This window comes from Aulonocara stuartgranti, assembly GCF_965226115.1.
Source record: "Aulonocara stuartgranti genome assembly, chromosome: 15".
In the NCBI taxonomy this organism is placed as follows: domain Eukaryota; kingdom Metazoa; phylum Chordata; class Actinopteri; order Cichliformes; family Cichlidae; genus Aulonocara; species Aulonocara stuartgranti.
Window position 1 is genome coordinate 10,535,347 of NC_138951.1, and position 13,154 is coordinate 10,548,500.

General features: G+C 41.7%; 1 protein-coding gene across 5 annotated transcripts in view; it reads left to right on the top strand.

Moving 5' to 3' along the window:
• nhsl1b (NHS-like 1b) overlaps nt 1-13,154 on the top strand; it is a 101,961-nt gene that overhangs the window by 35,604 nt on the left and 53,203 nt on the right. Inside the window, exon 1 of one of the 5 annotated variants that reach the window (XM_082504389.1) lies at nt 6,897-8,204. The exons of the other annotated variants lie outside the window; for them this stretch is intronic. Coding sequence (XP_082360515.1) covers nt 7,958-8,204 — 247 coding nt within the window. The 5' untranslated portion in view covers nt 6,897-7,957. Of the gene's footprint in view, nt 1-6,896; nt 8,205-13,154 lie in introns of those variants that run through there. 5 annotated transcript variants of the gene reach the window in all.

Here is a 13,154-nt window from a genome sequence, read left to right on the forward strand (position 1 = left end):
GTCCACCTACAGTCTTGAGATTCCTTCCCAGGCATTTCAACCCCTACTCACACCTTGCCTCAGGTGACCTCAATATCTCACCTGATAGTGGGGTGGTCCTGTGTCTCATAGAGGTTTTACCTGGTGGTCTCAGTTGTAGTAATGACCCACACCTTTTTTTCACACCTTGGCTTATGTGATGACAAGTAGTGGATTAGCGAACCTCAAGACCATCTGCACCAAGGGTTCATTACCTGGGACTTCCAGTGGTTTAAGAACCGAAGAACCCTCTTGGACGAGGGGCAAAAAGTCTCCACAAACTGAAAGAAGTCCAGCTGTCGTCAATTTCAAACTCCTAAGGCAATTGGAGAATATTTAAAAGTGCAGCAGGTCTTGTGAAGTCGCGGGAGATGCACTGCTGACACTGCTGTTATTCTTTTCTATCAAACATACGGATAGAAAAGAGTAATATTTCCATACAGGATTGGTTGGTCTTGGTTAATGATTGCCTACAGTGCTGTTGATCAATGGGGTGCCAGTGGAAACTGTGCTACTGTTGTTTAAAAGGAACAGGAAAGGGGGAAGGCATGTTAGGAGGCAGTGAGGGAGAAGGAAAGGTAGGAGAGTAGAGATGAGAGTAGGGGCTTTAAATGTAGGATGGATTTGAAGCTGCCAGGCAGGAGGAAAAGAGAAAGATGACAGGATAGTCAATTTTCAATTCATTTTTATTTTTAGCACAACAAAAAATTGCAACAACACTCTCCTCATGGCGCATGAGAAGATAGCGACCCCTAAATAGCGATGGGGTTGTGGTGACGGCACATTTGGTAACCCCTATACGATCAGTTGAGCAACTATATGGTCGCCTTAAGCAGTCGTTTCGGGAACTGCTATTTTGACGGTTCATGATGGCATTGTTTTCTCCCCTGTATGTTTCGCTCTTACTTTCCTATATGCGTATATACATGTTGGCATACTTACAGTATTTAAGTTTCATTTAAGATTCATGTATCAGCTTGTGGTAATAAACTGAACATTGTTCTGTCGTGACGGGTGCTTCCCTTTTAAACAGCTGTTGTGAAATTGCTGTCACCACTTGAGTTTAAGGGGAAAAAAACATGAGCCCAAACACACGCTCTCTCCAACGAGCACAGTCCTACCTGTTACGTTTCAAATCTGGTTCAACCACATTTCAACTTTACCCAAGCTGATTTTAATTACTGTAGCAATGACAAACATGCTGCCCTGCGGTTCAGGAGTGCGTCAGGGAACAGTTTTTGGACTAGAAACGTGCTTCGTGCCAGATTTTCGATGTCACAGTGTACTAGAGAAAGACATATCTTTAAGGTATTCAGATTTCAGCTGGAGTTGTTCAGATATCACTAACACACCAGTTCTTCTCCTTTGGAATTCACCATCTGTGCACAGTTTTGCAAATTCCATATTCTGCATGAAAAATACAATGCATATGCAAACCACATCTGGCCCCAGGTCTGCTGGACTCACTTCTCTGCTCAGGCATGACTGATCAGGAATGCACAGTCGACCGCACCCTTTCTCCCTTTCAACCACTGGACGCAGTGTGTGTGTGTCTGTCTGTGCTTGAGTGTGTGAATGCCCTACTCAGATTACCGGAGTTCATTTGTCTTGTAAGCTCTGGTGCCACTCCTTTTTATTCTTTTCATGCTAAAGTATCACCTCGTCGGCCCCCTCTCCTTTCCTGTTTGCTCTTTTGCCTTTCTTTGTTCGCTTCAGACTGTTCGGTCAGAAAGATGAACAGAAACAAAGCCTTTCACCTCGTAAATCTGCGGCATGAGCACAGGGAGCCTGTAGACATATCGTTGAACTCGATGCAGCCTCTCATGCTGAATTTATCTGCTTCACAGATGTGGCTCGGATGCACACCCAGTCTGAGCTTCCTTGTTCTTTGTCCCAGTGATGGTGTATTTGCTCACACGGTGCATGTGTGCATATGCTAGAGCGCACAGGCAGACTTACAAGCACACTTTTAAGAGTGTTGAGTCAGCAGCTGCTGCTTCGGGTTCAGGGGTGAGAGGTCAGAGGTCATTACCTGCTTTGCGCTTTTGCCTTTATCTCTATGGATAATCTGCACTCGCACATGAGTCTTAGACACGGTGATGGGCCGACACGGGAGGGCCGCAGAAGAATGGTGCTCCTAGTTAAGCCTGCAACTTTTTTACCAAGAAGTAAGAGAATTCAGGAGCACAGTATAACACACAGACACACACAACAATGACAGTATACAAGTACTTTCAGCTGGAAAATTGGACTGTGGAATGATGGAGCACGTGGGCAGCGGGATGTGGGATTTGTCTTCTTCCAGGGGGAAGTGACAAAAGTTGACTCCAAAGGTTTGAGAGAGTTTAATCTTGGAAAAACTCAACAAAAACTTGAGTGTGTGTATGTAGGGCTTTTTTGTGTGTGTGTGTCATCAAAGACTTATTCCATAGAGACCAAAAACTGTATAATGTTTGAAAAAACTGTTGAAATAGCTGTGTTATCCTTGATTAAAGATCGCTATCTTTAAAGGCACGCGCAACCATAAATACACAAACATGCTTTATTCCCTCCAGGCCTTGTGATAGTGTTGTTTACTGACTGTCATCAGATTGTAAATTGTTAGGCACGTACAAAAATGAACTGACACATAAACATACAACATTTTCTGGACGATTTAACCTTTGGATGAAGTGCCAAGGCTCCTCTGACCTGCAGCTAAACGTTTGTTTTAGGGGTTAAAGTAATTTCAGTCTGATGGCCTCCTCCTGTGGCCTGAAGTGGTAATTGCACACAATATAGGCTGCAGAAAAGAAAGCAAGCTTTGTTTCACGTGATTAAATGTGTGAGGCGGCAGGCTTTTCCCCCCCAATTTGTGGGAAACCATAAGTTTCACAGTTTCTAATAGATTTAAACAAGTTCTGCAGTAAGTTATGCCTGTGTAAAAGTGTCCAGATGCAGTGTGAAGTGTGACAAATAGGGTGTCAAATAAAATGTTTTCAAAAAGACAGACATACTATTGAGAGTGCAACAGCTGATCATCTTTACGACTGATTAATCTCCTCTTTTCTCAGATAATAGATGATTATTTTTATCTGCTAGAAGATCCAAAAATGATGTCTCAAAAAATCCTTTTTCCTCCATCCTCTCCAGAGCGAAACCTACTGTTATTTAGCACAAAGTAACTGGATTCCCACCGAAAGCACACACGATGTTTGTCGTTTTTCATCAAAAAAAATCAAAAAAATTATTTTCCAAATGATTTAAGCCAGTTCATTCTGAAGGAATCAACTACTTAATCTTAAAAAAGAAAACAAAAAACTGCACCATATTTCATGGAAACTGATGAATATTGTGATGCAGATTATATGAAACAACAACAAAAAAAGTATGGTAGTGGACTTCAATGCTCCAGAGGTCCAGCAGCCCACCACTAGAGGGCTGTTGCTAGGCCTGGCCTACCTCTCCCCCTGGAGGTCTGAAGTTGCTCAGCAGCTAACCTGAGAGGACACTTTATACTGTGTGACTCACATTTTCCTTCCCTAGTAGTCTATTATCACATGAGTTAATCACTTTACTCCCTGTCCCGTGTTCCCTGTGTGCCTGCGGTTTGTTTGTGGTTGCCTTTATCAGTCGTGATTTCTTAAATATGCAGTTTTTGCCAGAAGGAGCAAAGCACGAACATTGAGTATGACTTATCTGTGTAGGTGTTGCGTAGGTGTCGTATCGGGGTGGCCAACGTTTATGATTAATGTCTTTCTCACACACCAGCCTTTCAACCTCCCATAACTCTTAACAGTATTATTGTGTAAATCCAAAATGATGTAATAACACCTGTTTACAAAGAAGACAATCAACAGATAAGTAATGACGTCTCTTTAGGTAGAAATTTTTGAAAAGTGGGCGGATCTTCCTGTAAGTTGCAGGTGTAAATATATTCTTGCTGTAATTGAGTTTCATCAGGTGTAAATCTGACACTTGTGTGTGCAAGATTCCAACACCTCCAGGAGGAACTTTATATAGAACATACAGTATATAACACACGCATGCACATAGAAGTCAAGCATGCTTTCCTTTACTTACATTACCGTCCTGTGGATGTACCATAATGTAAAGCAGATTTCCTAAACACTGAATGTGACTGCAGTCGAACCAAATTGGGGAAACAAATGCCTTCCAGAAATACGACTTTAATCAGCTGGTGTCAAACCGTACAGTTTAGAATTTGTTGCCCAAAAGTGGTCTTTTACAAACAAACACACACATGCGCAAAGGCACCAACTGTCCCAGTAAATGTGGGGTGCTCTGGTGTAATAAAAGCCTTCCTCTGTGGTGGAGCTGAACCCCTGTGTTTAACTGCCTGTGTGAATGTGTTACCGCTGAGAAGCACACACTGTGAAACTGCACATACTGGGATTTGAAACTTGGCAGAAACACTGAGTGAGGCTTTTATAAGATAGTTGTGCACTGCTGGATGCGCTAAATGCTACTTTTTTCCAGCTCGGCTTCTTTATCTGCTGTATTTACCTTTTGTTTGGTGAGTGTGTATCAATGTCAGGTATACCCAGGCACTAATGTGTGATTGGGTTACCTGACAAACAGGTTGGCCCTCATGTCCCAGCTTTATGTCTGTTGGACACAAGCAGTGGCAGCGTGTGTTTATATTTAAAATCTATACATTTAAAATCTTATCAGAGTACATAGTTATATCCATTCAGTCTCTTTCTTTTTGTTCCTTTTCCCACCTGGTCAGCTCTAACTGTACCGCTTGTCTTTTTGATGCAGGAATGTGTGAATCCAGTCAATACTCTGATAAGATTTAGAGTAATTTAGCCTTAATTGCCCTGTACTTCTTCACTGTCTGGATTTTTGTTTGCTTTTCCTCTTGTCCTCTCTTGTCACGTCTGATAGGAGTGTCCCAACATGACATTAGTGACCCATGGTTTCCTGTTTAAACACCAGTGTGTTTAGAGTCTGCATCGTTTTCAAAGCTAATCACTGACACACGGCTCTGATGGTATAATCGTGTTTACATTCTGAGGTAACGTGACACTCTTTTTGGAGCCTTTAATGTCTCTGATGAAAGATTAAAGCCTGCTTAAAATGTGTTTTGTATTTAATGCCAACAACAGGGAAGAAAATGGTCTGTATTTGATTTATAGTTAAGCAAAATATGTTTTCACATCCAGTTTTAGTTAACTATAATAACCTTGATCATAGCTGGAAAAAACATCTTCTCTATGTCACTCTATTCAAATTTAATTGTGTACATTATCAAGGTTTTAATGGATTAGACACGAGAAAGCTGTGCTTCTGCTTCTACGCAGTCAGAGATGTTTACGCTCTTCTTTTGGTGACACGCCACCAAGCTGAAGATGCTGAATGTCCACTTGTCTATAATCTGCAGTTTAATATACTGATTATCGTCAGTGCTTTATCTCCTTCATGTGCACTTCATTAAATATAAATGAGGGGGGGGGTTTGAATCACAACGGTGACCTGTGATGAAATTTTGACTCCATTTATGGGTCATGTTATTAAGCTTCACTTCCTCAAAAAAGAAAATAAATTAATCCTGAATGCAGCCAGATGCTCTGTGTTTGAGTTGTCCGTTAATCGTGTTCTTGTGACTGTAATGTCTCTTGACAACCTTAAAGAAATTCCTTCAAATTTGCCACCAAAGTTTAGATTTTGGTGGTGAAATGTTCACTTGCTGTGACCACACGTTGGTTTCTTTTCTTGTGATTTCTTAGGGAAGGAAAGAAAAAATCTTTTTACACGTCGGGCTGAAACTTTTACTTCAACTCAAGGATTGAGTGATTATAATTTGCTGCTGTTTTACAGGTCAAGGTCACAAAGCACCAGGTTAACTATTAGTTATGTCCTTATCCCCCTACATCATTCCCTCTGTTGTAATAAAACCTACTTTGTTGTCCCACTTTATTGACGTCTTACTGATCGCTGCTGCACAGTAGAGTAATGCTGGTTAAATATTAAAGGGTTTATGGCTTTATGTCTCACCACTGTGACCGAAGGTCTTCAAAAATATATCTGTAGCGTGTACTTGATTGCCTATATTTGTATATTCCAAGCTAGGCTTGGAAATGAGCTTTGGGCTTTGTGCACAAACAAGTGCCGACGTAGTAGATTTTCTCTCTAAGGGGAACCTCAAATGAGGTCGGGGACCTGAGAGAGCAATAAGGGTTTAAGTCTAAGCTTGCACCACATCGCAGTCACAGATCTGGAATCGTCTTTCAGTAGCGTAATGGATCCATAAAAAAAAACCTTACAGTGCCAGATCTTTGTCTTGACGATCTGACGATCCTCTAATTTACCACCTTTTCTGGGGTAAACAAGAAGGTGAGAATGGTTGATGAGGTTTCTCAGCCAGGCCTACGTGTGTTTGTGTACTCACTCATTCAGTTTTTTGTCACACCTTAGTGGTATTGTGCTCCCTATGCTTTTACACTCAGGTGGGAAGGCTCCACCCCCCCTACATACATGTTTTTATCCCTGAGGGCCTTTGTGTTCCTCACACACTGCATGTTTCCCAACAGTAGTTAAGGGTTAGTACTGCTGAGGCTGGGGTTAAAGCTGTTTTGTGTTCAAAATGAAAGAACCTGTGGGATATTGATAACAGGGAATGTAAATAGAAGCGTATGTGGGGTGGAAAAAAGGTGTTTAGGAGGTAGGAAAGGACATAAGGAGGGTGTGATGAGTGGTTGCCATGCCAGTAAATGAATGGCGGGGCGGAGCAGCGATCAGGGAGCGCAGAAAACAGAAAGAAGAGAGGCAGGGAATAAGGAAGAAGGGACGGGCTGACTCGTATTTCAGCTTCATGTGTGAAGGGTTGGGTGTAACCTTAACCCTATACTCACAGCACAACTCTAGTTGTGTCAACTCTAGTAGTCACGCACTTGCAGGACTTCAGGAGTCCCGAAGAGCGGAGTCTGGGCAATCCTCACCAGCATACCCTTTCTTTTTAACTCACCTGGGTGCGATAAGCAGGTGTGGGCTTGCCTTCCCAATTCTTGCTTTATCACTGGTGTAGATCAGCTGATTGGAGAGCCAGAGCTTGGTCAACACTGGGACCTTTTATCACAGCCTTTGCTTAGCACGCCTTTTCCTCAACCACTAGTGACGGTAATATTTGCGGAAAAGGGATCAAAACAGGACTGAGAGGAAAACGAATGAGGATTCGCAAGAAGTTGGTTGTAAATTCTCTGGAAAAACTCGACAGGCGTCCTCATTTCTGCTGCACACCCAGCAAAGGGAGTATCACATGTGAGTGTGCCTATGCCAGCGCGTGAGCATGCAAGTAACTTCATCAGGACAGCAACAAACCCGGGAACCTCTTAACCCCTTGGTCAGGCCCTGGCTCTAAGATGGTGCGACTCAGCTGGCGCGTGCTAACAACTGGAGATAACAACACTCAGGGGCACACATGGTCGTGAACAACAACCGCTGATTTGCTGAGACTGAAAAGAATCGTAGGGTAATTTGGAAACCTCTCTCCACCCTGTCATGCACCACTGAGGAACATAACAGAAAAAGGGGACTGTGCACAGAGAAGTGTGCGCCGCGGAAGGGCGGTGATTTTCCTGATTGCTGGATTGCTTAAATACCCCTTTGGGTTTGGGAATCACGCCTGGAGTTTTAAGGCACAAAGGAGGACAAGAAAGGAGAAGATGATTTAAGTTTTTGCGGCAGAGAGATGAAGTGAAGGAGGAGGCTGTGTGGGTCAGAGTCATGATGTGGAAGTGCGCTAAGCAAATGGAAAGCAAAGCGGGATATGGCTGAATGTCCTGCTGGAACTAATTCAGTGCTTATTGTTGAATCTGAAGAGTCTGAAACAGTTTAGTAAGTGTGAATATCTGGACAACCCACCGACCTAAAGATTTACGGCTGGGGATTTATTTATTTTTTTGCTCAGTTTTAAAGAAGACCTCTCTGAGGGACAATGAGAGGAGACAGGAGATCCGCATCATTCCGAAAGGAGAAACCGGCGGGCCTTTCCCGGGCTCTCAGCTGGCTCAACGTGTCCAACCTCTCCCGCCAGAGCAGACGCGTCTTCCAGAGCCAAAACGAGCTCAACGTGGTTCACAGCCGCCACCCGTACTCTCAGTCTCACAGTCACCTTCACACCTCAGACGGAGACGAGCGTGAGGACGACGATAACTGGGTGTACCGGCCTCAACACAAAATAGGTGAGAGTGGGGAAACAAAAAGAAAAGCAGTGATTATTTTATTTTTATACTGGACACACACCTACTTAACCATATGTGTTGGCTACGTCTCTTTGAGCTTGTTAGAATGGTTCTTTGTTCTCGAGCTCAGTTAGAGAGACAGTGTTTACACGCACAAGCAAAACGAGTACTGTTTCATTCTCTTTCTTATGGCACCCTATTCTCAATCTCCACAACCCTCACACTTCCTGGTTCCCTTAGAGACTAAGTTGGATGTGTGTGTTTGTGGTCAGCAGGACTTGTGGCTGGTCAAAGGGCACTTTGTCCCTGTGTGATAAGTCAGCAACGATACATCAGCGCGGTGATGTCACAGGCTGGTACCAATGTGAGTGTAGGATTTGGTGCCAGGGAGAGGGCGTGTTTGTGTTTGTCTAGACCTGGATAGCTCATCAGTGAGACCAAGAAACTAAATAATAGTTTCTTTTAGCTCTTTAGTTTAGAATTTTAATATTGGACATCTTTCTGTCTGAGGTAAGAATGAAATTTAAACCTGGCAGTATTTTAGGGGTATTAAGTTTCCAGTTTCTCATTATTTATTGATTGGTTCATTAGTTGTGTGCCGGGGTACATGCATCTGTGCATACTCGGTCAGAGGTGTCAGTTAGACTTTAGGGAGAGTGGTTGTAACTGTAGCCTAACCTTTACCTGAGAATGGAAAAAGACACCCAGTGGTAGTCGCATTAACTCTCACACTTGCTGCCATTGGTAGTTTCACTCACACTGTACATTAACATTAAAATTATTGCCAATACTTTAGATACACTTGGAGCGGGATAGGTTATACATGCATACATGCTTGGACACAAAGATTTTGGTGAGGCAGGTGGGACAAAAATACAAACCAAATAAAAAGCAGATATTGTAGCCTAAGTTTCAGACATTCAGGAACAGTATCTGCCCATGTTTCACTCGCTATTACACTAATGGTAACATAACAAGTTGTTATCAGTTTCAATAGGCAAATTACATGTGTTGTCTCTCTGCCTGGCTCTGCGTTTTATTTTTAAAGCAGTTCAGCAACATGACGACTGGTTGCTTCCAAATCGGAACTTTCTTTATCTTAATGTGGCCAACAAATCGGTGCAAAGCTTCCTGGGGTAAGATTGTCACAATAGCATGGAGACTTACATGGAGCAATAACAATGATTTAGCAGCATAGGCGCCACATGTAGCCTCAGTCTGCTGTCGATGCTAAGAACATATTTTGAATCTGTGTCCCTATTGGTGGTCAGGGCTGGAGTAGTGTCACCTGACAGTATATGATGACATTTTGTTGCTCCAGAAAAGTGAGCTTGTTGCTGCTCTTGTCAAGTTTTTGCAAGTTTCAGCCCTTCCTTCCTTCTCACTCTACCACCTCTGAACCTGCCCCTTCCTAAAACAGCTCAGAGACGCACATAGCTGAAGGGCCTGACATTTTTCTCATAGTTAAAAGGTTAAAGCAGAAGCCGGTCAAAGTTTATATGGTAACTGTATTGGTATGTAGTGTTTTGTTTTTAGTTTTAACTGAAGGATTTTTTTTTTCTGGTTATAATCTTGAACTTGAGATTACATATAATATTATTTGTGTCCTTTAACTCTAGAGATAAGCGTTGCAGCGCTGTGGTGCAGCCTAAACCTTTATGGATTTTATATCTGCAAACCAAGCACGCGCCCTTTTATTGCCCGCATGTGGTTCAGTGGCAGAAAATGTCTTTGTATTCAAGCCAAATCTTTATCTGAATGTACTACACCGCATGTGATTCCACTGTTTGATCTGTCTTACGTAAGAAGATCATCCTACCTTATTTGCTGTCTGCCTATCTCATCCGTGGTTGCCCCTCACGCTGGCGACAGGAAAGCTCTTTGCTGTCATGATTTCTTCACAGATCTCTTTCAGTCCTTTCTTGGAATAATTACAAAATCTTAAATCTAAAATTTTCACTCACATTTTAAAGAAACAAATCATTTTCCCATTAAATATTCAGAAAAAAAAGGGGGGACTAATTTATTTACCAAGGGATATATTTTCCAACTACAAAGCTTGGAGATGGAGATGATGCATTCAAGTGTGAATAAGTGATTTTAAACAATAACAAGACAGGAACCGATCAGACTTATTGCATTAGATTTTTGTTTTTCACAAGCTAATGCTCTTTCTCCTGCTGTTTCTTTTTACAGCCTCTTTCTTTCAGTCTTTCTCTCTTTCTCTCTGTTGTAGACAGACTGTATCTTTTTATAGCTAATTCCAGGCCAGAGAGAGTGTCATAGACAGGTCAATATAACACACACACACACACACACACACACACACACACACACACACACACACACACACACACACACACACACACACACACACATATACGTAGTGTACAGATGCACACTGCACACAGAGGAAATGTCTCGGGAATAAGTCTCCAGTTTGAACCTTAAGTATTTTTAACATCTGGATCTTGCTTCCACACGCCTGCCAAGACCCATTACAAGGCATATGGGCAGCCACGCACTGTGCCTCTGTGTAAATATAGCCCGAAAATGAGTGCCTGGGGATGCAAAACCTACAATTTTGATGTAGACTCCAGCTCGGCTGGTTGGGTGTTTGCCTCGGTTGTTGAGGTAACGGGTGTGTGAGTGAGTGAGTGCTTCCTGGGCCAGTTGCAGCCCCGACAAAACGTTGCAAAAGTTGTTTTATTTATTGGTTGTTTTATTTATTGGTTTATATATATATATATATATATATATATATATATATATATATATATATTTATTTATTTATTTATTTATTTATTTATTTATTTATTTTTTATTTTTTTTCCAGACGGAAATGGTGACTCGTCAGACACCCAGCCTATTCATTGTCTGCAATGCCTTTATAGTTATGGGTTATATACAGATCACTGCTGATTGGTTAAAACCTCCAACACACCCACTAAATGAGAGGAAATGTGGCCCAAAAAGCATGTTACCAAAAACCTGCAGGTTTCAGTAAAAAAACAAAACAAAAACAAGGCAGAAAATGGCAAAAGTGCTCCTGGTGTGGCTCAATTTGACATTTATTAACTTTATTAAGATTCTTAAAAAAACTTTGAGCAAGTGTAACATATAGCTATATTTTGTAACAGCTATTCCTTCCTGTTTTAGGAATTGAAATACAGGTGATAGGGTCCCAGTTCTTTTGTATATCAAATTAATTTAAACAAATGTAAATAAATATATCATTACCAAGAATTCTAAGGGAATAAAAGTAAAACAAAAACAATCAGTTCATTCAATAAATTTCCTCCTGTAGCTGGCACCTGATGTGTGCTGAAGGATCCAGTAAGGATCCAACGGCTTATGCTGTGTCCCAATTCTAGGCTGCATACGACCGCTGTATTTATTATCTAACTGTTGTTGTTTTTTTCCATATAATGTCATTGTTTGATTTATTAGCTCCGTACCAGACAGTGTCATTTTAAGTTCCAACAAACCATCTTGCAAAAAACAAACTGTGGATTTGGAGCAACTGCAAAATCAGTCTGACCCCTGATCTCCAAAACGTCACAAAATATCACAATGCCAATTAAACTTTATAAAGGGATAGTTAAATGTTTTCCAGGAGCTTTCCTATTCTGTGTGTGAGCTGTTTTACCACCATTTGTTTTGGTTTTTTTTGTTGGTTTTTTCCCTTTTTGATAAGGGGCACTTGGAAGCACCCATGTCAGAGAAGCGTCGCAAAATTTAGATATTTAATTTACTGTCATAGAAAAGCATAAAAGGCAACATTTTGAATAAGGAACCAACCTGCAGCTGGTGGGACCCCATCAGACAGTGGAATCTAGGTCTCAGTTGTTAACTGTACTCCTTATTGGTTGTTATTTATAGATCATCAAGCCACCAGATGAAGGTGCACTCAATGTCTTCTTGTTTATCCAGATGTTTTCCTTTGGCAAGTGTGCCTGCACCGTGTTAACATGGAAGTTTGGAGATTTGGGGATTAGTCTTCAGCAGAGTTTTACGTGTGATGTAGTTTTTGGTATCTACAGTATGTCACTGTGTCACATATTTGGAGCAGGAGCACAGTGACCTAAATATTAACCATACCTTGGCACGCCACAGCTGTGGCAGAACCAGAATTAGGTTCCACATTATTGAAGATGTATTTATTAAGGCAGGCTTTAAGAAAAGGGTATTTGAGGACACATTTCTCTTTGTGGGATGCTTGGTGAAATTTTTGAGAGGCTTCACAGACCAAACTCTTGCATAACTGTCTTTTTTTTTTTTGGAGGGTTTTATACAGGCACACACAGAAACACACTCATCATTACCGTGTAGTCGTTGTGTAAATCCAGATTAGCAGATGATAATTTGCTGTAGGGAGAGGAGATGTATAAACCAGGAAGGCCTCATTAAAAGACAGACACAGAAATCTGGTGATGTGGCCCACAGCCCAGGGCTAAACACACCAGTGCTGTACATAGAAACACGCGAAGCATTCATTAAAAAAAGCATATCTATAACAAGTGTTATACACTTCTAAACTGCTTCTAATCATTTTTCTCTTTTCTCCTATGTGCTGCTGTCGGTGATGATCCACAGGTAAGTCCGAACTTTTTCTTCCTCTCTGATCCTCCTTTGTATCTCTTTGCCAGCTGACCCCAGATCAGTCTTATTGTGTGCTGAAATGCTCCTAATCCCGGTACACACAAGAGTTCAGCTTTAGCTCAAATTAAGTCACCCCCCCACCAATCCCTTAATCTCTGATTTTTTTTTTCACCCACCCTTTTGAATCATATTGTATGTATTCTATTACCTCTGTGTTGTGGCCTCTAATCCACAAAAGGCCTGATTCACTGGTGAAAAAAGGGCAAGCAGAGGAAAAACAAGTGATTACGTTGCTGAACATGGTTTTAGCAGCTTGTGAGGGGATAGAGGTCTCGGGGTTTAGTTTGA